This window comes from Bactrocera neohumeralis, unplaced genomic scaffold (genome assembly GCF_024586455.1).
Source record: "Bactrocera neohumeralis isolate Rockhampton unplaced genomic scaffold, APGP_CSIRO_Bneo_wtdbg2-racon-allhic-juicebox.fasta_v2 cluster09, whole genome shotgun sequence".
NCBI lineage: Eukaryota > Metazoa > Arthropoda > Insecta > Diptera > Tephritidae > Bactrocera > Bactrocera neohumeralis.
In genome coordinates this window covers 34302661-34330045 of record NW_026089622.1, presented here as the reverse complement: position 1 = coordinate 34330045, position 27385 = coordinate 34302661, and the positions used below count along the sequence as shown (strand labels likewise).

The window sequence follows — 27385 nt, the reverse complement described above, 5'->3', positions numbered from 1 at the left end:
TGTGCTGATGACATATTTAGGCCTTATATTGGCAAATGTGCACATGTATATATTGATGATGTCCTAATATATTCAGCTACACCTGAACAACATACAAGGCCTGTCGCAAAAGAAACAGGACTGTTAAAAAAACCAACAAAAAACTAATATTTTTCAAAAGTTATATTTTTTTATTCAAAGTAGTTTCCTTGTGCTTCCATACAGCGTTTAGCCCGGTCAATTAGCATTTGAAATGAGTGTTTAAGATCATTTTTTGGAATGCTCTTGAGAATATCGGTCGTCGCCTTTTGGATAGCTGAAATGTCCTGAAACCAGTGTCCTTCCATGGGCAAATGAAGTTTTCCAAATAGGTAAATATCACAGGGTGCCAGATCAGGTGAGTAGTGTGAGTGATTAATGGTTAATATGGAGTTTTTTGTCAAAAAATCAGTGACAAGCGTCGACCGATGACACGGCGCATTATCCTGCAACAGGCGCCAGGACCCTGCCTCACGGTATTGTGGTCGATCACGACGAATGCGTGACAAAAGACGCTTCATAACACCAAGCCAAAACACAGCATTAATCGTTTGGCCAGGTGGGACGAACTCTCGGTGTACAATACCCTCGGAATCGTAAAAACAAATCAGCATTGTCTTTAGTTTTGATTTCTGAAGACGACCGACTTCTGATCGTCACAGAGGTCCTTACGACCTTCTTGGAATCGCTTAAACCACTCATGCACATTACTACGGGATAGGCACTGATCACCATACATTTTTTTTATCATTTGAAATGTTTCAGTAAACGTTTTCCCAAGTTTAAAACAAAATTTAATATATGCTCTTTGATGAGCCGATGACCAAAAGCTGCTGTCACTTTTTGATCGATAACATCGATTGTAGTTATCCAATTGTCTTAAAATTTTTACGAAATGTCAACAAGAGATCAAAATTTTTATTTCATATACCCACCAATAGGTGGCGCCACCAGAAACAGTTATATTTAAAAAGTTATGGTTATTTTGCGACAGACCTTGTACATATGAAAGACATTACCAATATCATACAAACTTTACATAAAGCCAATATGAAAGTTTCAGACAAAAATTCACATTTTTTCAGACACAAACAGAATTCCTAGGGCACATTATTCAAAACGGTGGGATTACAGTAGACCCCAAAAGAATCGAAGCCATAGATAGGTACAAAACCCCTGAAAACTTAAAAGAACTTTGATCATTCTTGGGCATTTATAAAAACTTTCGCCCGAATAACAAAATCACTCACAATATTTTTGCGAGGCGAGAATATATCAAAAAACTAAAACTCGAACATAAAAATAAAATTAGATGAAGAAGCCATTAAAGCAATTGAATCTTTAAAAAATAAATTAAAAGAGCAAATTAAATTATATCAGCCAGACTTCGAGAAAGAATTCGAACTCACGATTGACGCCCATGCAAGAAACCCAATTGCATTCATATCACACACATTGACACAAACCGAACAAAATTACTCCACGAATGAGTAAGAATGCTCGCGGATTGTATGGTCACTGCGTAAACTTAGAAACTGCTTGTATGGCATAACGAATTTAACAATTTACACTGATCACCACTAAAGAGATGGAAAACCACGACAGTCGGGTCTACGTAACCGGAACGGACCCGGATTTTTATCCGGCCAAGGTCTGTCAACTCGGCATAATTCTGCCGCTACAACAGCAACAGATGGAAAAATCAGATAGAAGAATATGGAGTCAAATTAAAATATAAAGCAGGTTCTCCAAATGTAATAGCAGACGCACTTAGCAGACAGGTCTTTGTAACAACCAACGAGTCCATGCGCTCTACAGAAACCTCAGCTCCAGAAAGAATAAAGAAAGTAGCCGCTCCTATAAATCAATTTAAAATTCAAATAATTATAATAAAATTAAGCGAACCACAATTAACACAAACCACGATATTTCCAAAATACAAAAGGTTCATCGTTCATTTCACAACACAAAATGATTTAATTGGAACATTGAAAAAAATAATAAATCCAAATATCACAACAGCTTTCCACATGCAACTAGAAACTTTTTACGAAATACGCGACATTATAGATATTACATTTGTCTCAACGAAAAAGATATTTTGCCAACATCTATCGAAAGACATAGTAGTAGAGAAAGAACGAGATGAAATAATGAAGCACACTCACGAAAGAGCACATAGAAGCGCATAAAATAATACAAAAGAAATATTAGAAACATGCTATTGGCCAACTCTGAGAGAAGATACCAAGAAACTAGCAAAAATATGTGTCATATGCACCGAAAATAAATATGACCGTCACCCAACAAAACAAGTATGTATATGGAAAACCCCCAATACCAGAAGGCATAGGTACATCCATAAAAATGAACATATTGCACATTAACAATACCACATACTTAACAAGCATAGATACATTCAAAATATGCGTGTATTAAGAAACTAGAAAACAAAATTCCATAGAATTCTAGAAGAAGTTCGCACTCAAATATACCCATTCTGCTCACAACTCATGACTGATAATGAGTCTATATTTAAAAGCATCGCGTCATGAGCATTATAAGAAAAATTACATATACAACACACAATGACTAAGCCCAGCCATTCGATATCGAACGCTCTAGTTGAACAGTTGAGTTCCACAATATTAGAAATAACTCGCGTTAAAGAAAATCGTGAGGACACGATCTTAACAACCAAGGAGAGGGTCGTACACAAGAATAACCTTCGCAACTCAAATAATCATAGGCCTAAGCCTAAGGTCCATCACGACGGCTCAGAAAATAACGAGCCTTCAAAACATGAAATACATACTGCCGGAAACAGATCCAACCTACGTGTTCGAGAAAGAAGAATATCTATTCCATATGACGAATCTTACTGCAATCCTGAAACCATACTCCGAGATATAAGGAACGTTAGAAGCAAGCAAGACGTTACTGACGAAACTTAAACAATCGTATAGAAATCCTCAGTAACCAACTGTTGCAAATGACAGACGTAAACGATCAATTGATTTCCAAGGTTCAGTATTAAAATTCATAACAGGTGTACCAGAAGATCATCTAGGTAGAAATCAAGATCATCCTTCACGATTTAATAAATAATAATAATAATTTACGACGAAAAATAATTTCAAACTTTGAAACCTTAATACATAGGTTTAACATCAAAAGAATGAAATATCAAACACTCCTCTAATTCCCTAGAGAATTATTAGACTTAACTACTACAATAAATTTTGCAAAGAATGGAGATTTCTATTCTGCAACAAAATGTTCCACTTATTAATGTTTTAGAATATGGAAGAATTCACATACTAAGAATACAAGACACCTTTATTGTAATATTATACATAAATATCCAATCATAAAAAATATGCCAAACTTTCAAACTAACACCTTTAAGTATAAACAAGGCAAATTACAATTAGACAACTTAGTCACTATATGTAACAATAATTATACTCCTGTAAGAAACTGTAAAAACAATTGAAGCAAATAAATATGTAAACAATATGTTTAGTATTAAACAAAGAAGCACATTGTAACATAATCCAAGAAAAGAAGTATCCTGTAATAGATTTAAGTCATGGTAACATTATAATCGATGGAACGCATTAAGTAAATAACGAAACAATAAAAGGAATTAACCTAGTTCAGTTCAATGTGGCTGTAGAAATTGATTCCGAATATTATCATAACCAGGACCAAGAGGTAAAAGAATTTATCGAATTCCAAGGATACGAAAGAATTCATGTATTAAAAATTTTAGAATCACAATCAAAAATCAATTTGACAAAATTCAGAAATTAAACAAATTAATAATTCCATTAGAAATAAATTTTTATTGCTAACCACAATAATAATTATCGGGTTAAGTATATACATTAGGGTGGAGCGATTTTTATTAATTTTTGATTTCTGTTTCGGTATATGTACCTGTAGAAAGTTGCTGTTTTAGGTAAATATTAAACACAAGAAAAATCAGTAATTTCACGCTATATTTAGAGGTGACTCCATCGACTTGAAATTTTGAAAATTTATGCCAAATACTCATAAATTCGCAAACATTTTATAAACGTTGTTTGATGTTCTAAGCGATGCTATGTTATAGTAAGATAAAAATTAATGCTCTTAAAACATATACTATATATCACTCTCCAACCATATTATAATAACATAGCTACGTTCCGCACTTTCATTTCACATTCCTAATTTCACACTCCAAAACTTCCCCCATTCTATATGTATGCTAATTTTCCCAGGCACTCTCTTTCCACAATACCAGGCCGACAATATCCAAAAAAAAACGGTAGATTTAAGTAAGCAACTGACTGTAATCTGTCAATTTTGTACAGTCTTAAGTTTGAAGTCGAATAAAGTGGTTTGATTTAAAAAAAGTAAAAAAAACCTAATACCTATACTCTTTAGTCATCTGGCAACCCTTCTCGTGCTCAGCTATGAATTTGGTGCTCTGGCGAATTTATTTAATTTATATTTAAAACTTTATTGTGAAAATTTCTGTATTAAGTGATCTTTTAAGATAAGTATCAGTGTTATATTGTGCTAGTGAAGCAATTGATTTTACTTTAATTCTGTTCTGGCTAATTTTAATTTATTGTGCCGAGTCATTTTCAATTTGTTTTTGTTGCTACATTTTAAATATAGCAATTCTTAGTGCTAATTTATATTGCTTACTTAAATTTCTTTCCTGTTTTTATTTATTTCCATCTTTGTCCACAGCTGATCGCGAGTTTCTTACTTTTCGTGTGTTACAGTGCATCTCAAACTGCTCGCTACATTGGTTGTTATCTTTGATAACTAACTATTGCATTCATTTGCTATAAATATTTTTGTCATCGCGCTTTTTACTTTTATTATTTAACATTTTTTATATTTTTGTTTAATACTGTTTTTGTTCATTATGACTTGTTACTTTCCGAACTGCTCTGTGAAAGGCGAGTCGGAACGCTTTGTTTCTTGTTAGCTTTGTGATGGGCTTGCCCATCTTAAATGTGCTGGACTGACAGATAGGATTTTGGATTCCATTCTTGACAGTAAGGGCTTGCGCTGGTCTTGCTTTAAATGCAGAACAACTGAAATTGAATTGTTTAAAGTTTTTAAGCAGCCGCGCAATGGTTTCAAGGAGATTGGTCGAGAGCTTGAAACCCTTACTGAAAAATTTAGGCATTATGAAACGCTGTTTCAATCATTTCAATGCCTAAATACTCGGGATGAGAATCCAAAACCTAAACGAAAACGTCCGTCTGATGAAGTTACCACTGTATCTTCCTTAAAAAGAATGCCCCCACCCGCTATTGGCCTCATAAATCTTGCATCCCATTGTCCTCAAGGAGAGAAGGTTCCGTCTGCTCAGGATACAGAGAAAACTGTTACTGAATACGGTAAGCGGAAAACTTCTCAAGATCCGCCTCCAAATACCTCCAAGTCAGCTAATAAAAACTTAGTGGTAATACCGCGGAAAAAAGCAATTTTTATCTCGAGACTTGCTGCGGATACCACAGTCGAGGATATAAACAGTTACATCTCGTCAAAATTAAAAACGGTCGACGTATCCGCTGACAATTTTCAATTGATACTTGACAACTCATTCTGGACATCTGGGGTCTTTGTGCGCGAATTCGAGCACAAACGTGATAAGCCCCCTGTAGTTATCACTAAAATGCCAAGAAATCCCGTTGATACAAAAAACTAATTAACAATAATTCGCTGATTATTTATTATCAAAATGTTAGAGGGCTTAATACAAAACTTACTGATTTGTATCTAAATAGCATTCATTGTAACTTTAAAATCATTGCTTTGACAGAAACATTTTTGATAACGAAATATTCAACAGCGAATTCGAAATCTTTAGATATGACTGGCTGAACAGAAAAGGAGGTGGCGTCTTGTTTGCTGTTCATTCTTCAATTCCATCTGAAGAAGTCGATGTTCCGTATGCAGACTTCATTGAATTTAAGTGCATTCGTATTTGCACTAATAGTGGCCATATCTACTTAACATTGTCTTATATACCGCCTCACTCGGACATATCTGTATATATGCAGCATGCTTCATTAATAAGTAATGTTTTCTCAATGGTTAATGATACTGATCCCATGATTGTTTTGGGAGATTTCAACTTACCGTGCGTATCATGGAAATCTATTGATGATCACACCATCCCTATTAGTAGTCGTTCATGTTTTAACGAGTTCTTAAATGAAATGTCGGAGTTGGGTTTTAACCAAATTAATTTAATTTCAAACGAATTTGGTAAGCTCTTAGATCTAGTTTACGTCGATAACGCTTCAATGTTCTCTGTTGTCCGATGTGATCCTTTGGTTCGGCCAAATGGAAATTAACATCGAAATCATAGCCAACTTTGCTTATAATAATACACAAGACCTTTGTTTTCGGTTCAACTTTGCGAAAGCTAATTTTAAGAAGATTAATTACGAACTTTCTAAAATAACTTGGACAGATTACAGTGGCAATATTGAATTTAGTGCTTCCCACTTTAATGAAACTATTGTAAACTTATTTGAAAAATATGTTCCGAAGTGTGTTGTTACTCAAAAAATTAGTTCTAATTTATGGTTTTCGAAAGAATTATGTAAATTAAAAAAATAGAAAATCTCGTGCTTTTAAACTTTTTAAAAAAACTGGTTTAGTTGCTAACTATTCAAAATATTCTAAATTGCGTCGACAATTTGCTGAACTTAACAAAATATGTTATAGTAATTATATAAATAAAGTAAAAAATAATATTATACGTAATCCAAAATTGTTTTACGGTTTCGTCAACTCCAAACGCAGGATTTCTAATTTTCCGTCCGCTATGAAATATAAGTCTAGTATGTCCAGTGACAATCACACCATTTCTAATATGTTCGCTGAATTCAAAATCTCCACAAAATGTTCCGCATCAGCACAAGTTATGTCCGATTTCTGTCATTAATGCACCTACCATTTCCAAAGCAGACGTCTTAAATCAGTTAAATATGTTAGAACAATCCTACAATTATGGCCCAGATATGATTCCCTCATGCTTTCTTAAGAAATGTGCCAAATATATATACCAACCCCTAACAAAACTATTTAACTCATCTCTTATGCAAGGCTTATTTCCATCCATATGGAAAAAGTCATTTATAATTCCTTTGCATAAGAGTGGATTTAGGTCATCTATTGAAAACTATAGGGGAATAGCAAAGTTGCCTGCAATACCTAAACTTTTTGAAGCAATTATAACAGACGACATAACCTTTCGGATCTCTCCACTAATTTCTTGTTCTCAGCATGGTTTTCGTAAAGGGAAATCTACCACAACTAATTTGCTTGAATTTGTATCACATGTATCAATGGGCTTTAGGGAGAATAAGAATACTGATGTTATATATACAGATTTTAGTAAAGCTTTTGATAAAGTAAACCATTCAGTTCTTTTGAATAAACTTGATCTTCTTGGTTTTCAACCAATATATCTAAAATGGGTTGCTTCTTATCTTAGTAATAGAATTCAACAAGTCATATTTAAAGATACTTTTTCTGACATAATCAATGTTCCTTCGGGCGTTCCTCAAGGTAGCCATCTTGGTCCAATTCTGTTCTTGTTATTTATTAACGACATATCATCTGTTGTTAAGTTTTCAAAAGTTTTATTATATGGTGACGATGTAAAACTTTTTAAAACATATACTTCAAACAGTGAAAGATGTCAGTTGCAAACAGACTTAAACAACCTAGTTTCTTGGTGTGATAGAAATGACATGTCATTGAACCTTAAAAAATGTAAAACGATGTGCTTTTCACGTAGAGCTGTAGACCCTACCTCATACGAAATACAAAACTTTACGTTGGAGGAAGTATGCAGTTTTGTTGATCTGGGAGTAACTATGGACCCCAAACTCAATTTTAATCTTCACGTAACTTCCACGGTTTTTAAAGCTAAAGGCGCTCTTAGTTTTGTTCAACGTTGGTCTAAAGAATGTAGAAATCCGCTTACCACAAAAATTCTTTTTACATCTCTGGTGAGGCCTATATTGGAGTATGCTTCTGTGATTTGGAACCCTAGTTACCAAGTCCATTCGGATAAGTTAGAGTCCGTTCAAAAACAATTTTTATTTTTTGCCTTAAATCATTTGCATTGGGATTCCAGTTTAAATCTTCCCCCTCACATTAACCGTTTAAAACTTATAAATCTCCCGACACTCGCTAGTCGTACGGAGATGCTTGGTATAATATTTCTTGTAAAACTCATGAATGGGTCAGTCTGTAGCCCATCTCTCTTATCTGATATTAATTTTAACGTTCCCGCTCGCCCTACCAGGCAGTTTAGACCCTTACTTTTAAAATTTTCTAGAACAAATTTTGAGTTAAACGAACCATTCCGCCGTATATGTCATGATTTCAATTTCCATTCCAGCACATTTGATCTAACAGACTCACTCTTTACCATTAAAAAAATTATTTTATCTACTCTTAACAAGTAACATTTAAAAATTATAAACTTTAATCTAATTCTTAATTTCGGCTGTTGAAATTTTTGTTTCTGTAGCTGAGCAGCTTAAGATCGCAACGCTTAAAACTCTCTTGCCTTTTATGACTCGGCTAATTCCGCTCGTTCGCGGATTGCGCCCCTCGCGTCGGTTGGGCGGGAGGAGGGTAATCGTTGGGTATTATTATTAGTCGCGCCCTTACAGCAGTTCACTTGTTCGCCTTTCATTTTTTTGTTACATCAAATTTTACAGCTGGAATCGGAATATTTACTGTAAATCGAATTTTTCGTATTGCTTGTAGCTTAGCTTATAACTGTAATTAGTACTTATTACTTGTCTTGATTGTAGAAATATGTTTCAAGTTAAAGCACGGCAAACGACGAGGTGTCTTGTCTCAGGTTTGCCGGAGAAGTTACCTGTTTCTCACTTACCTACGTATAATGATCCGGTGTTATGTTATCTGTTCATAAAACATGAATTGAAGTCCGATAAAAATATATCTTGAAATATCTGAAAGACTAGCGGGTGAAGTTCTAAAAATATGGCAAAAATCTTCACTGCCAACTGTAAGTGTAAAAAGAATCTTCAAATTGATTCGTTTCAAGGCCGTCAAACCAACATTAAATACCAAGAAAATATTACAACATTTGTAACAGAGTCCCATAGATTATTTAATATCTGCAGCTGCAAGTGCAAAGATATCGGGAATTATTGCTGTTTAAAAGGGTGTCGTGTTGCCAATAGAAAGTAAGATTTTTACTCGACCAAAGATCAACCAGAAAAATGATGATAGGCGGTGTCGATATAGTTTCATCTGTGAAGAATAAGAAAGAATATCGAAGCCAGGAAACAACTATTTTGGTCATGTCACCTGTGAGTCGAGGACTGCTAAAAAATATAAAAGACACTATATTATTATGTTTGAAATCTAAGGCGGTAAATGTGAGTGAATTAGCTTTCTTGGGTGCGTTGGAACTGTAGTGGATGCAGGTTTCAAAGATGGTGTTATTCGTCTGATGGAGGAGGAATTCAACAGGCCATTAAAGTGGAATATCTGTTAATTGCATTCAAATGAGTTACCAATACGTCATCTTTTATTACATTTAGACGGAAAAACTATGGAACCTAAGTGCTTTTCAGACGCAATCGGATCTCAATTACAAACTTGTCAAACAATGCCGATAGTCGAAACTACCGTTATACCTACATTATTACCTGAAATAACTAGGGAAGAGCTTAATACCGACCAAAAGTATTTCTACGACATAATGACCGCTATCAGTACTGGTATGGTAGGAGAAAATTCTCCTGTTTAGCTAATATGGAAGCTAGAACCCTTAACCATTCTAGATGACTAACAGCTAATTGACTTCTAAAATTGTATTCCACTAAAACTGACCCAGAAGAAAAGCTAATTGTATTAGCCACGTACATATGAAACATATGGCAAACCATTGACCTGAGCCGTTATTTGAATTCCGATATGAAACAATCGTTGACAAAGTAATCCAACGAAATGGATTCTTTCGTCATGCTTGGCGATGACAGAGAGATTATAAGAGATCTTGCATATCGAAGAATTGTAAAAGCAGAATCAGAGAATGCTCGAAGACTTCGAACGTTTAAAGTACATACATTCAACTTTTATGCCAAAGATTACACTGAGATTATTATGTGGCAAGTGTGTGATATAACTGAACCACCTCTAACATTAAATATGTCTGATGAAACATTGAAAGGCATTGTCAAAAACGGCCTTGGTACATGTCAGAATATTACAGATTTTCTATGCCACACCCAAGCTGTGGAGCGCTGCATCAAGTTGGTAACAGAAGCATCGAGTGCAGTCTGTGGGGGAAAATAAACGAGTTGATTTCATTAGGGCAAGACTACTATCACGTCAACGAATGCCTCATTTCAATTCAAAAAAAGAGTTTGATGTTTAAATAGTATTTTAAGTTATGTTAGAGAATATTTTTCGTAATAAATGCTTAGAATGCCATTTTTGTTTTATTTAAATGTTTGACGGTACTGGGGCACCTCAAAACATTAAGCCAGCTGTTTGATATTTTGCATGTTTGTTTTATATATTAAAAGGCAACTTTTTATAGCTATGCAGTTAAAAAACAGAAAAAAAAATTTTTCTCCATACATTATCGCTCCACCTTAATATACATAGCTTCAAATTATAAATGATGTATCAGAGAATGAAATATATAAAAAATTATAATCAAGCTTTCACAAATGCCAGAATGCAACAACTCATCAATCAAGAAAGTAAATTGTAGATCAGAAGATCTTTTTTTTTACAGAACCTCTGAGAGTAAATATACATATCGACCTAAGTACAGTCAACGCTACAACACCACACCTAGTTGCTAAGTGAATTACAGCGGAAACTGAAACATTCCAGAGTGTTATCTTTTACACACAGCACCAGATAATGCTTTAAAAGGCATCCGAATGGCTGTACTGCTTCTCAACTACCCGGAGGAGACGTTGGAGTCGAAGGAGCTTACCGTGCTCTAGGACCTTCTCATGGACGAACACATTGCATGTGGGCTGCAAGGACGAGAGGACCGTTAGGGCTCCGTCCTCTGAGCAAAAAGAGGGGAGTTCATACGTTGGATACTGAATCTTTGTATCGACGACGAGTCGTACAAGTACGTCTGAGGAGCAAACTTCCGCTTGAACTATAAGTTCAGCTTGGTGGTCTTGAGGTCTTATAAGCCTACAACGGCCACCGAGAACAAGGAAATTGAGAAAATGCTTGTGTGAGCCTCGAGGGGCTAGGGGATCCTATGGATGGCAGCGCGGATGAGGTCCGGCTCCTCATTGAACCGATATTGAAGTGGCTGTCAACGTGGAAGTTGCCAAGGTAAACCTGCACCACGTGGAGGCAGCCTCAGCTGTCAGGAGAGGCATCCACAGCACCCATAGAGGCCAAGGATAGACTGGGATCCTCTGCCAAGTGTATGCGGACGACATTGTAATTACTTCACGAGACGTAGGTCAATACCCAGTCTCAGGAACCTTACACTTGGGGACAGACAGCTAGTGACGACTAACGTGATCAAATATCTTGGTTTCACACTAGATTCCACTCTGCGGTGGATGCAGATTGTTGATCTGACCTTGGTCAAAGCGACAAAAGCACTAATGGTGTGCAACCGGCTGGCGGGAAAATGCTGGGCTACAAGCCAAAGATTGTTAGGTGGTTGTACACCATGATCGTGCGACCGACAATCACGTATGAGGCGGTGGACTGGGCCTCAAAAGCTTCGCAGGCTTCGGTAGGGCTCCAACTATCGAAGCTGCAACGACTAGCTTGTGTCTGCATATAGGGTACAATGGGAACCTGTCAGACGGCAGCACTTAAAGTCATGCTTGAACTCACACCGCTTCACTTCTGCAAATAATGGCAGAGGGGTGTGGCAAAGGTAAGGTAATCTCGTCTCAGAGGATGAAAGACATAAGTGGCACTATACCATAGGCCGCAACGATGAGTGGAACGATTCCACCCTCGAGCTGCTGCTGAGGAATAGTACGATCAAGTGATACATTGACGGCTCGAAAACGTCGATAAGTAGGAAAGGAAGGAGGGGTAGGCAGGGAAAGGCATTAGTGTGCAACCGGGTACACCTAATCGTCGGCAATGAGCTAGTCGACGAACTAGCCCGCTTTGCGGCAGCATCCAAAATGACGGGGCCAGAACCATGCATCGCAGTGGGGTCCCACACTCTTAAGGAGCTGCTCCGCACGGTAGCAAGAATGCACCATACCAAGCTACTTCTAGGAGCATACAAGTTCACAAGGTTTAAAGAAATAATCAACCTCCCTCAAGACAAATTCCGCCTCCTTGTCGCGTTGTACAAAAGGCACTGCAGGCTCAGTAAGCACTTGTCCAACGTAGACAAAGTCTCTTGCGCAAACTGCCGGTTCTGCGGCATGGAACAGGAAACCCCAGAACACCTGATTCTGGGTTGCATCCATCTACGTGAATCATCGTATATATATGTTTATCTTCCACTCCAGAATTGCTGCCCCCGTTGTGATTGTTTCTTTTTGCGTTCTGTCCTGTTGTTGTTTTAACGGTTATTCAATCTCCGTTAAGATGGTAAAGATTATCTAAGTTGTCGTCGACGTCATCTAACAGAAGGTCCAGGAAACGTTCTGTTTCGACGGGGCCGGACTAAAAGGGAAAGGGTGTCAGATGACTGGAGTCAGGGCAAGGCAAAGAGGTGGCCAGTGTCATGCGGAGACTCATTGCACGAAGGACATATGTTGGATATGTCGGGGTCTATTCTGAATAAGTAGGAGTATAACCTGCTACAATATCCAGAACGAAACTGCGCAATTGCCATCTGTCCTCTATCCATTTGACTACGGAATCCGACAATTTAATGGCCAATCTTTCCGCATTGGTGACGTTTCACTTAAAATTTGAACTTTTTCCTCTATGGGCCAAATGAATATGCATCCTCTTCCGTATTACGCTTCTTAAAAGCGTGGGCCTGCAGTTGTTGTTGTAGCTTCTAACTGCTTGTAACGCTGGTAGTATATACCACAGCGCAACAAACTTTTGTCGATGCAAACGCTTCCGACACTGCGATTTCCTCCACGTCCAATAACTCGTCTCGATGCAATTTATTGAACAAATATTGCGAAGACACCGCGACTAACTATCGCGCACTCCTTCTTTGCTTTAAAAGTATCTAACTGTTCTTGTCGCTATTTTCTCTCAGTTCGCAAGAAACGATCAGACCTCACTTAGTAACAGTTTCTCTATTTCTGCTACTGTGCTTATAGTATGACAATTTACAAGCCAAAGTACCGTAATATACGCCGCCTAAGCGTCGCCTACTTCAAACGACTCTCTGGCACATACACTTGCCTACAAAATATTAGCACTCCGACATACGCACATACACTGATATACAAAGTACAAGTACCAGTGCTCCGACATGTAGAACTAAAAATATTTAATATGCAGTTTTTTATTACACTTTTTTCATACTGTCATTATTTTTAAAATAAACGAAACCGAAACGATTATCGACTTCGGAGAATGATTAAAAAAAAAAAAAAGATGCCAAAAATCTGTCAAATTAGGAATTAAACTAGAAGTATTTGCTTTTTGCAAAAATTTTAAAATTTGGAAGGCAATGGGTCTTGCGAAATCCTCCAATCAAATTATTCCCGATAAAAAAAGAGGTAATAAAACATATTTGCAATCTGCTGCACAGTTAAGTGTTTCGAAATTAACACGCCAAAGAAACTGGATTATGGAAAAATGGAAAAAAATTGATTATATGTATTGAAGACAATAACAAATAGTAATGACTCAAAGGAGGATGGAGTCATGTGTAGAAGTTCACGCAATTGAGGAAAGTTCTCTGATCGCCATTCACTTGGGAGAGACCAGAAATGATTATTTTACACATGGCTCAAGCAGCTCACAACTTCCGATCTTTGACCCAGTATCCTCTGAGTAGCCTAAACACATCCGTTTGATGGCGAGATAAAGTGAGAAGGCCAAACATCCCCTGCATAGGGTTGTGCGCTGGGTTTGGGACCCGCCACGTAAAAACAACACTCCAATGAAAAAGCAACAACAGCCTCGGATGAGAGACCCCCCTTTTGATGACGACCATGGCAAACGAAATAAGGACTACGAATTAAGGGCATGCACCTGGAATGTCCGGACCCTTAATTGGGAAGGTCCCGCTGCCCAGCTGGTTGATGTCCTCGCGAAAATAAAGGCTGACATCACCGCCGTCCAAGAAATGCGATGGACGGGACAAGGACAGAGACGAGTAGGTCCTTGTGACATTTACTACAGTGGCCATATAAAGGAGCGCAAGTTTGGTGTTGGATTCGTGGTGGGAGAGAGACTCCGTCGCCGAGTACTATCATTCACTCCGGTGAATGAACGTCTAGCCACAATCCGCATCAAAGCGAGGTTCTTCAACATATCGCTGATTTGCGCCCAAGCCCCGATGGAAGAGAAGGACGATGGGACCAAAGATGTCTTTTATGAGTGCCTGGAGCGCACTTATGAGAGCTGCCCCCGCCACGATGTCAAAATTGTGCTTGGCGACTTTAACGCCAGGGTGGGTAAAGAAGGTATCTACGGCACTACGGTCGGTAAATTCAGCCTCCACGACGAAACATCCCCAAATGGGTTGAGGCTGATCGACTTCGCCGGGGCCCGAAATATGGTTATCTGTAGTACTAGATTCCAGCATAAAAAGATTCATCAAGCTACCTGGCTGTCTCCGGATCGAAAAACTACCAACCAGATCGACCATGTTGTGATAGACGGAAGACACGTCTCCAGTGTTCTAGACGTGCGGACGCTCCGAGGTCCTAACATCGACTCGGACCACTATCTTGTTGCAGCCAAGATTCGCACCCGCCTCTGTGCAGCAAAAAACGCACGTCAACAAACACAAGGAAGGTTCGACGTCGAGAAGCTGCAATCACAACAGACAGCCGAACGATTTTCTACTCGGCTTGCACTCCTGCACTCTGAGGAACTGCGCGACGGCATTTCAAACTCCTTACGTACAGCTGCAACCGAAACCATTGGTTTTCGGAAAGTGCAAAAGAACAGCTGGTACGACGAGGAGTGCCGTGTCGCAGCGGAGAGAAAACAGACTGCCTACCTCGCAACGTTACGATCGACCACAACACGTGCGGGATGGGATAGATACCGAGAGTTGAAGAGGGAAGCGAGACGCATTTGCAGACAAAAAAAACGAAAGAGGCCGAAATGCGTGAGTACGAAAAGCTTGATAAGCTGGCCGACAGGGATAATGTTCGAAAATTGTACGAACAAATGCGGCAGCTTACAGCAGGTTTCAAAACCGGAGCATACTCTTGTAGAACCCCCAAAGGTGATCTAGTCACTGATGCCCAAAGCATACTTAAATTATGGAGGGAACACTTCTCCAGCCTGCTGAATGGCAGTGAACGCACAACACCAGGAGAAGGAGAACCCGATTCCCCAATCGATGACGATGGAGCAGACGTTCCATTACCCGACCATGAAGAAGTTCGAATAGCAATTGCCCGCCTCAAGAACAACAAAGCGGCAGGAGCCGACGGATTGCCGGCCGAGCTATTCAAACACGGCGGCGAAGAACTGATAAGGTGCATGCATCAGCTTCTTTGTAAAATATGGTCGGACGAAAGCATGCCAAACGATTGGAATTTAAGTGTGCTATGCCCAATCCATAAAAAAGGAGACCCCACAATCTGCGCCAACTACCGTGGGATTAGCCTCCTCAACATCGCATATATGGTTTTATCGAGCGTATTGTGTGAAAGATTAAGGCCCACCGTCAACAAACTGATTGGACCTTATCAGTGTGGCTTCATACCTGGAAAATCAACAACCGACCAGATATTCATCATGCGCCAAATCTTGGAAAAGACGCGTGAAAGGAGAATCGACACACACCACCTCTTCGCCGATTTCAAAGCTGATTTCGACAGCACGAAAAGAAGCTGCCTTTATGCCGCGATGTCTGAATTTGGTATCCCCGCAAAACTAATACGGCTGTGTAAACTGACGTTGAGCAACACGAAAAGCTCCGTCAGGATCGGGAAGGACCTCTCCGAGCCGTTCGAAACCAAACGAAGTTTCAGACAAGGCGACTCTCTATCGTGCGACTTTTTCAACCTGCTGCTGGAGAAAATAGGTCGAGCTGCAGAACTAAATAGAGAAGGTACCATCTTCTATAAGAGTGTACATCTGCTGGCGTAAGCCGATGATATTGACATCATCGGCCTCAACATTCGCGCCGTTAGTTCTGCTTTCTCCAGGCTGGACAAGGAAGCACAGAAAATGGGTCTGGCAGTGAACGAGGGCAAGACGAAATATCTCCTGTCATCAAACAAACAGTCGTCGCATTCGCGACTTGGCTCTCACGTCACTGTTGACAGTCATAACTTTGAAGTTGTAGATAATTTCGTCTATTTAGGAACCAGTATTAACACCACCAACAATGTCAGCCTGGAAATCCAACGCAAGATTGCTCTTGCCAACAGGTGCTACTTCGGACTGAGTAGGCAATTGAAAAGTAAAGTTCTCTCTCTTCGAACAAAAGCCAAACTCTATAAGTCACTCATAAGTCGCGTCCTGCTATAGGGTGCAGAGGCTTGGACGATGACAGCAACCGATGAGTCGACATTACGAGTTTTCGAGAGAAAGGTTATGCGAAAGATTTATGGTCCATTGCGCGTTGGCCACGGCGAATATCGCATTCGATGGAAAAATGAGCTCTACGAGATATACGACGACATTGACATAGTTCAGCGAATTAAAAGACAGCGGCTACGCTGGCTAGGTCATGTTGTCCGGATGGACGAAAACACTCCAGCTCTGAAAGTATTCGACGCAGCTTCCGCCGGGGGAAGCAGAGGAAGAGGAAGACCTCCACTCCGTTGGAAGGACCAAGTGGAGAAGGACCTGGCTTCACTTGGAATATCCAATTGGCGCCACGTAGCGAAAAGAAGAAACGACTGGCGCGCTGTTGTTGACTCAAATGTCTATTAAGGAACAAGCTTACGTATTTTCGAAAATTTGAATCTGCGAAAGAGTTCCCATTATAAGCAAATAGAGAGTGGTTTGAAAATTTAAAAAATAGCCGCATCTAAGGAATATCTTAAATAAGCTAAGCCTCCCCCACTCTACGCGGGAAAACTGGCGCACCCTAATTCACCACCTCAATGCACCACAGCTGATGACACCACAACAGAACACCAACTCATCTCACCACAGCTGTACATCAACCCACAAACCAAAAAGGATGGACAAAAGGGAAAGCAGACACAATTTCTCACCCACTCATCGCCGATACACATTCGTTTTATACTTTTATTATTATATTAAACTGCAATAATTTGAGGAACCAAAGGAGAATCAGACAAAACGTTTCGTTACCCTAGAACCCGCTTATTTATATACAATAATTTTAGTTGTAACCTTAATAAGTTCTTATAAAAGAAAATTAAACTTTAATCTATGCGAAATAAATCGCATTTTAACTTATAAATAGTATAGTAGTAAAAAAAGTGCTTTATCTATCTAATTAGTGGTGGGTGTGTTCCCACTGATTTGGCATCCATTTATTCACGATCCTTCGAGCCATAGCGACAGGCACTATGGATTAAAAAAGAAATAAAAGCAACTAATTTTTCCGATCAACTGAGCACATATATAAGAACCTACAAAAAAGAATAATAATTGTGTGGTGACTATAAAAGTGCTTCGCAGTGGTAAAATAAACAAACATCCATAAAAGTGTGCAGTGCAAAAAAACCATATGTACTTACTTATGTATGTATAAAGAACAAAAAACATAACATATCCATATGTACATACATATATACTATATATCAGTGAGGTGAAAAAAATGAGAAGAGAGTGGAGAGAAAAGGTGAAGTGACAGACACAAAAACAAAGTGCATTTATAAAATTAAACAATCAAACAGTTCCAACAAACAAACAAAAAAAAAAACACACTACTGCTTATGCTATACACTATCTACATTGGGTCAATTAAATATTAAACTTATTTAAAATAATTTGAAAATAAATAAAAGATCCGGAAGAAATTAACAGTACTACAAGTTATAAAAACAAATAACAAATATATAATTTATTCAAAAGTAAAAACAAAAAACAAACGCGGCTTAACATAAATAAATAATTGAATATAGTACATATTCTTATATACATATTTACATATTCAAAGTCCAAATTGGCAAACTATCCTGCAATATCCCTTGTTCTTTGAAAAACAAACAGGATGGCATACAAAAAGCGAATTGATCTCTCTAACGAGCTCCCAATTGCTTAAGAACATAAGAATATTCAGAAACACACAAACAATACGTGCATACTTATGAAAATAGCGCATTGATCTCTTCGACGAGATCTGAATTGCACAAAATACAAGTACATACGTATGTACCAGAGAACTGCAACGAGTAATAAATTTTTGTTTATACTTAAGTACTGATCCGTTACTCTGTCTGATTTTGTCAGTTCAGTTCATTTACACGAAGCGCACTGCAGATAGATGAATTCATAGATTTACCCATAGATTTACTCGTAGATTTACTTATAGTTTACCCAAAGTTTCACTTCAATTCAACCAATCGTCGTAACGCTATGAACTGACATGATACGATTGCAACCGAAGCCAGCCATACCACTTACACGATCGTGATTGCCGAAGAACAGATTGTTCGTGTTACATCAGGTCAGTTGACGCTGAAGGCTACTCTAATTGATTTACAATGTTGTCTATGCTGAACTGAATTGATTTGATTGTATTTTTGGCACGACTGTTTGTTCTGATTTTATCATACTCGTGCAGCTCTCTGGTATGTACATACGAGTCCAAGTATTAGGGTATACCTAAATACTAAAATAAGGACTTAAACGGTGATATTAAATTAACCCCTTTACGTATTTCCACGACTCTGACTCGTGGTACAATTTTTGTGCCTAACATGATTATCACGAGTCTGATTCGTGGTGTGTAGAAGTGTACATTTGATGAAAAGAGAATTGAAATTTTCCCGTTATTTTCTGCTAATATTATAAACAGAAAACATTGTTGCAGTTGAGTGCATTATTCACTGCAGATCAGTTGTGTAACTATTTTTTGTTACGCATTAAAATTAAATCGTAGAATTTTATTTTTTATTGTAAAACAAGCGTGTTAGTCATTTTGACTTTTTAGTGCAGGTTGTGCGCGAACAGTTGAAAGCGAATTTCGTTGCGCTAATTGATACGTCCAGGGGTCGACACAAAATATCCCCACAAAAAGCTAGGACCCTATTACAGAGGGTCGAGAACGAGTTGACGACGAACCACGTTCAGGATGGTCATCAACATCAACTGATGATCCACATGTGAATAAAAAAAAGGAATTAGCGCTAGATTTTGAAACGACTATTAAGAGTCAGAGAAAATGAAAGCACGATTGGTTCCATAATCGCGGCTTGGTGTTATGCATTATTTGCGCGAAGCTATTCGTAAAAACCAGCTGGATTTATGGACCAACAACTCTTGGTTTTTGCACCAGGATAATGCACCGTCCCATACTGCATAGATTCTTCGCAAAATTTTTAACCAATATCGTCACTCAAACGGCGCTCCGGGGAAACAGTTTTGGGTCAATTGAAGAGATTAAACGTGAATCGCTTTGCGCAAAGAAGACTATTCCGGAAATTTACTTTAACAACTGTTTCCGGGATTAGAAAAAACGTTGGCACAAGTGTATTGAGGAAAAGAGGGATTACTTTGAAGTTTTGAGGATATAGATTTTGAAGAATAAATTATAAAATTATGAACAAAATCTTTCTATAACAACTGGATGGTCCCAAGGGTAACGTAATAAAAATTTAGCAATTCGTTTTTAATGAAAATCCATGTTACGTATACAATAGGTTTTTCGATGTGAAACGAATTATGTACACAGTTGGAAAACAAAAAGTGACACAATTAAAATAAAATTTAGGAAAACTTCAGTATACCGTTCAGGATTTTGGGAATAAAATGGGGGCACGATTCCGATTACTTTGGCGGAGGGGTAAAAAAAAACAGTTTCCGTATAAATGGGGTGTGTACGGATAGGAGAGCTTCTCCAGAGGAGGAATGTGCAAAAATAGTGTAAAAATAACTTATATTTTTTAAAATATTCCCTTTTAAAAGTTCAAAAATTTGCACTAAAAAAGGATTTTTGCAGTTGACTATCGGAAAATATCTTTTTATTACCCGCCACTGGTGTGTGTCAAATTTTTTTCGCATAAAACTCCTTTAGGTTCAAAAAAATAACCCTGGTCAGTCAACACCTTCGGCCACGCTTCAAAAAATATAACCCTGACCGATCCAACACCGGGGTGTGCCAACACCAGGGTGTGCCAGGTTTTTTTTCGAGTAAAACTTCTTTTGCGTTGGCGGCCTTCGGCCCCGCTTCAAAAAAATAACCCTGGCCGATCCAACACCGGGTGTGGCGGCCTTCGGACGCGCTTCAAAAAGAAATAACCCTGGCCGATCCAACACCGGGATGTGCCAACACCAGGGTGTGCCAGGATTTTTTCGAGTAAAACTCCTTTTTTGATTTTTACTCATGATATAGCAAGAAAAGGGATAATGATTTATGTATTTGGCGTATAAGCCTATTTTTTATTCGTTTGATAAATGTGTAGATATGGCAATACTTATTATTTGACAACACGGAGAACTTATTGTTATTGTGCGTGTAATAATATTTATGTAAAATATTATATGCTTATTTTAAGCAAATATCTAAAATATTAATAAAAAATAAATATGTAGAAATATTGCAGTGAAGTGTAAGTGTATAAAAAGTGCATAATATGAAAGAAAAAGTTACTATAAATCGAGAAATTGCCAAATTAAATTTATGAAATTTTCAACTTTAAATGCATATATCTCGAAAACTATAAGTTTGCGGCGGCTATAATTATATATTTTCTTAATCTGGAGCATCAGCGCAATCCAACCATACCACTTTTAACCCTGAAATCGTGGGATGGTATACTAAAGCCGACCCTTCCTTTCTGCATTGGAGGCCTTCGGCCGCGCTTCAAAAAAATAACCCTCAGTCGAACCAACCCCTGGGCGTGCTCAGTTTTTTGCGTTGGCGGCCTACGGGCGTGATCAGTTCTTTTGCGTTGAACTCTTTTTTGCCCGATCCAACTCCGGGATTTATCAAGATAATGAGAATTCTGAAAGATTTTACATTACTCATCACACGATAATGAATTTAGTTATGACGCCATAATCTTTATTTTTTCTTATTTTTATTCCATTAAAAAATATGGTAACACTAATTTTTTGCTTGTTTGCAACAATGGGGAATGTTTACTTTAGTATCCCATTTTGAAGAGGTTTTGCGCAAAGGGGGAGGGGGCTGGGGGCTTGCTACCCCCCTCATTTGAAAGGTAATGGAGCTTTTGAATAATAGCACCCTTCGCCCCCTGGGACCACGGGGGGCTCTAGGGCAGCCTCCTGAAAATGGTGTAAAATCGTAGTTTTTCCATACAATTTTCACTTATTATTATAAAATGTATGTATTTTTATTATTTCAATGAATTAAAGTGGAAATCTACTTTATTTAAATAATAAAAACACTGAAAATTAAAAATTGTATATGTATCAGTAATACCAAGATAACCCAACCAACCATTTATACAAGACCCTGAAAAGTGGGCAATATTACGTCCATATAACGAAAATTTGGAATAAAAAATCGCGCGATTTTCAGTATAATATATTACATTGAAACAAGCGCCGCAGACGAAAATTTGGAATAAAAAATCACGCGAAAATTTTCATTATATTTTCAGTATAATATATTACATTGAAACAAGCGCCGCAGGCGAACATTTCGAATAAAAAATCGGGCGATTTTTTATTCCAAATTTTCGTTATATGGACGTATTTTGTTAATACTTTCAATCTTCGAGTCCTATGGAAAGTAACCCAAATGTATAAGTATAAGACCGACCATTTTGATTCGTTGGGTTATTACTGTCTTCCTTTTGTGCTTATTTTCTTCGTCGTTTGACAGTTCATATTCAGTAATTTTGCTTACATTTCAAGGAACAGTATAACACGTAATTGAAAGCTGTTTTATTTATTAAATTGTACATAAAATTGCAACTTAAAATTCATAATTTATCATTATTTCAATTAAATATATTTCATAGAACGTGTGTGTGTGTTAAATTGGTTAAATTTTTTGCAATCAGTGTAACAAAAACTTCAAAAGAAGAGAGCCATTGTTTGAGCAAATGTGAAAATGTGCGTTTTTTGCTTACTTATATCTAAAAAACAAATTAACATTTAACAATAAGTTTACATTTAAACCAAAGTTTAATTCATTGGCTATCCGTGCTATATAAATTTAAAAAAATCCATATGCAGTGAAAATGAGATACTAAAATAAACCCAACCCGCAACAATTTTCTTATTTTATGAATAAATGGATTCAACTAAAGTTTGATATGGAATTAAAGTTACTTATGCACTATTTAATATAAAATAAATTATTAGAAACGAATTAGTGAAGTGTTAGTGAATATAAAAGTATAAAATACATTATAAATCGCAAAAAACACGCATTTTAATTAGTTGATTTTTTGAACTTTAAATGCAAATAACTCAAAAACCGTAAGTCAGCGGCAACTATCTGAATATATGTCTGGAGGACCTCCTCTATCCGTACATACCCATTTTAACCCCGAAATCGGGGGATGCTATTCTAAATCGCAGCCCGGTATTTTAAGCCCGACATATATATTGCATAAAAATGTTATTTGTATTTTATACTCACTTTGTTATCATTTTCAACTAAGCATAGAAAGACAACGTCTTCTCGTAATAATCGTACTGCAGTATGTAGTGGATACTTTGTTTTGCTTTTTAACATCTTATATAACAGTGCACCTGACATATGTTCAAAGTCTTGTGAAGCCAAATCGTCCCAATGCGATGAAATTAAACTTGAGCAATATTCAAGTAGAGTCATTGCTCCAACTTCTTCAGCAACACAATAAAACTTTACACATGACCGAATATTAGCAGATACCACTAACGCACGTTCACATAAGCCCATTAATCCCGGTAATTTAAAGCAATGAGCCGCCCGCAATAATCCCAAAGCAATTCGATCGTTTTCCAAATCAGCAACATCAGTATATATCCATCGAAGTAGAGCAATTCCGATATCCTCCTCAAAATTACTCCAATCAAGTTCATTTCTTGAATTCAAAAATTCTTGGCTCCATTCGTCAGATCGCGATTGCAGTACAAATTTGTGAGCCGGTATATCTACAGCGCCAATTCTTATGCATATGTCAGAATAAATATTTTTCTTATAAAGGGAAGCCACAGTCACAACCAGGCGAGATACAAAACCGCTAATAATACTGTCATCTTCTAATTTTAAAGCTACTTCATTGTATTTTCTTTCAAGCTGTGCATACTCTCGTTGCAGCTTCGTGTATTCCTCTTTTAAAAGAGATATGTTCTTCTCCAATTTTGTAATAATTCGCTTATCTTCGTTGCCTGCAATTATAACTTAACTTAGTATTCAATATTATTTGATAACAAAATCGAATTACTCATTTTGTAAACGCTATTAAGGTTTATGAATATAAAATAAAATGATGTTGTTTATATATTCTAATTAGTAGTTTAGTACAATAATGATGAAATACATTTCCAAAAACTGGGTAAAACTTTACGAAATAATCGTTTTCGTGTGTGCCATCCCTTTGGGAAAGCAATAGGTAATACCATGTTCCGACCGGCACTTATATCGGGATTCTGTAACCAGTCTCTAGTCTCTATTTGAGACATTTTGAGGTAAAATACCAATTTGTGACTAGTTACTATTCACTGAACAGTCTCCAGCGTTAGTCTCAAAATATTGACTCAAACTTGAGACCTGGTAATTAGCAGGTCACAAACCAAAAAGGAACTCTTGTCTGCCATTTTGAATATACTGAATAGAGATCATCACAGATATTAATCGATTGTAGTTAACAAAGTCAACATATATTTTTACTTTTATTGATAATTATGTTTTTTGGCTATGTTATAGAAAATGTAATATTTGTTATCGACATATTTATTTTCATTCAAGTTTAAAAACATCTCTGAATAATGAAATGTAATAGATTTTGTGACTGTCACTTACAGAATAGCAAAATCGTCTCAAGTCTCAAAAATTGTCTCTAACTTAAAACCTTAAATTTAGAGACTTGAGACAGTATCACAGAACAGAATCGCACGGTTAATAACGTAATTTAGGCTGTTGAAAAGGTTATTTCACTCATCTACTGCATTTTTCAAAATTTCGCCGTACATATATACTTGTTACCGACCAATTCTCTACTGTGATACAGTCAAAGGTCTTTAAAATTGAGATTTTAAAGTAGAGACAATTTTTGTGACTTGAGACGATTTTCCAATTCTGTAAGTAACAGCCACAAAAATGTCTCAATTGAAAACAATGACAGTGAACGTTTAATATAGAGAAGGTTCAACTACGGACAAGCGTGTGAACTGTCAAGAGCTAACAAAATCCTATTAGTGGATTTCACCACTTTTGGCTCAGAAGGAGAAATTTTAACAGAAATGAGTGAACAGAGCTGAGTATTGAATGAAAATTATGCTCAGAAATATACATTGCTATTACTGACGTATGTTGGCTTTTTGGCTTATATTTTTATATGTTTACATGCAATCATATCAATTGATATGAATATCATTTTGCGAATTTTTGTGAATTCATGCAAAATTGATAACATTATTATTTAATTATGCTATTTTCATGGTAATATTTGTAGTTAATGTCCAAATAAAAGCTACTTTTTAAATATTTCTTATCTTTGATAATATTATATAATTTCGTATGCATGTATATATGTATGTATATACATATGCTATATGTATGTATGTATATATGAAATATTATCTTAATATCCTAAAAACATAATATATTACAATAATTATATACATATGTATGAAATCACACCTCTTATCATTTCAAACTTTCATACGCATCTATCCTGCAGTTATGTATGCAAGTACAAATCAATTTCAAATCAAAAAATTATCATTTATCAGAAATATAAAAAGGCGCGCGCTGCTCTATATTTACGTACACACATATGTATGTATGTGCGTATGGCATTCTCACACAAATAATATATGCGTACGCATGTAAATCAAAAAATACAAACATTCTTCTGGAAAAAAAAAACAAAAATCATCATACATACTTTCAATATGAGTACACATGTAAATATGTGCGTATGACATTCCCACACAAACAATGCATACACAACATACATACTCACATGCGTTCACATGTGGATATGTCACCCGCAAAAATTACAAATATTGTTCTACAAAAACAACAATCGTTTGAAAAAGCATCAGAAACCAATATGGCAGCCAAATTGCCGACGTCAAAATTTATAGTAAATTACCCAACAACAAAATTTTCATTCATGAACGCAAACGTACTTTCAAAACGCATATTCGATTCATTCATAAAAGCAGACGCCATTACATCTCCCCGAGCATGCCTTGCCTACAAGCGTCTTTTCGCGACGATTTCAAAAGCTAAAATTCATAAATTGAATATATTTCTGAAATGTATGAGAAGGAAAAAGTGTCAACCCCGCAAATATAAGTATTACAAAATATTAAAATAAAATAGACAACATAGTTTATTTGTCGATTTTCAATTCAAGAAATGTTTCAAAGAAAATATTCAATATTCCTCTGATTCATGTGTACAGTCAATCCCGACTAAGTAGTACTCCGCTTAAATGAAAATCAAAACCCTCCCTCATCACTCTTAACAGCCTATATTATATCTTGCTGCATCTCACGGTTTGTTTTTTGAAATACATAGAAGTTATTGTTTTAAGTACCACTTGCTTAAGTATCCGCACTCGCTTATGTACCATATTATATTTTTATTTTGAACAAACTACAAAAATCTGTATCTTTGAATGTGGCACATAACCGGGATTGACTGTATTTGTCAAGGAATGTGAAAAATATTTTGTGATTCTGAAATATTTTTACGCAGCTGCGTCGATATGTATGCAAGCTCACGCACAAACATACATATTTACGCTGGTTTGTAGGCGGAGCTGTACAGCGGCAAGGGAAGCGGTGACAATCGTTTGATTTTTTTTGGTACAGCTCGGATTTTCTACCAACAACACATTGACTTTTTGACAAAACGTGAAGTTCGGCCATTGGTTGTCCGTGACAACGGAGTTTATGTATGAAACAATTGGTGTATATATTTACACATAAAGTTGTGTGTAGACAAATATACAAACATTATGCGAATAATTCTTTCAAATTTGTTTACATGAACACAAAATTACATACATACATATGTATGTGAATATGTGAACTTTATGCGTACGGTTTTTCAAAATCTGTTTGCATGTACACATATTTATATGCATATGACATCGTCTTTTAAGATGTTATCAAAACTTCTAATGCCCAAAGCATTAAATATGTACATACATATATGTATAACTTAATAAACCTATATTACTTATAATTATATTAATTAAATATTTAAGTAATAATACAAACCTAACACTTTATTATACATTTCAACAGATTTAATGGAATTTATCATTAAATAGGTCAAATTGCATATACATACATACATACTAATTAGCTTTGTTATCAAATAAGTATATGGAGAATATACATATATAAATGATATCCATAGCCGTTTGCGCATTGTAAATATACGAATCTGTAAGCGTACATTGAAATTAGCATCATTTTTCTCATTTAACACTGAAAATGCTCAATTCTGCTATTTTCGACGCTCCTGCTAAATATTGGTGAAATCCGCTTATAGAAAAGAGTACCCCTGATTTTGTGGTGAAATCCACTAATAGTAAAGAGTACCCCTCCAAAAAATGAAATATCGTAAATTTGGCAACGCGGTGAACCTTCTCTATATTCTACAATCTCTGACAATGAGGTCTAATCAGCTATTACATTTCATTATTTAGATATGTATTTACACTTGAATAGAAATAAAAATGTTGATAACAACTATTAACCCTAAGAATCTGTACTCTGATACAGTCTCAAGTCTCTTAATTTGAGATTTTAAGTTAGAGACAATTTTTGTGACTTGCAATGACATTGCTATTCTGTAAGTGACAGTCACAAAATCTATTACATTTCATTATTCAGAGATGTTTTTTCACTTGTATGCAAATAAATATGTCGATAACAAATGTTAAAT

At 36.6% G+C, this 27385-nt stretch overlaps 1 protein-coding gene across 2 annotated transcripts in view; it reads right to left on the bottom strand.

The window, feature by feature from the left end:
* The window catches only part of LOC126764042 (rabankyrin-5), a 194083-nt gene extending 170232 nt beyond the window's left edge, over nucleotides 1-23851 (bottom strand). The window contains exons 1-2 of one of the 2 annotated variants that reach the window (XM_050481778.1): nucleotides 23700-23851; nucleotides 22910-23643 (exon numbers count right to left, since the gene is read on the bottom strand). In XM_050481778.1, coding sequence (XP_050337735.1) covers nucleotides 22910-23643; nucleotides 23700-23703 — 738 coding nt within the window. In that variant the 5' untranslated portion in view covers nucleotides 23704-23851. Of the gene's footprint in view, nucleotides 1-22909; nucleotides 23644-23699 lie in introns of those variants that run through there. The other variant, XM_050481779.1, reaches the window with a different exon arrangement.
* Between the last annotated feature and the right edge of the window lie 3534 nt (nucleotides 23852-27385).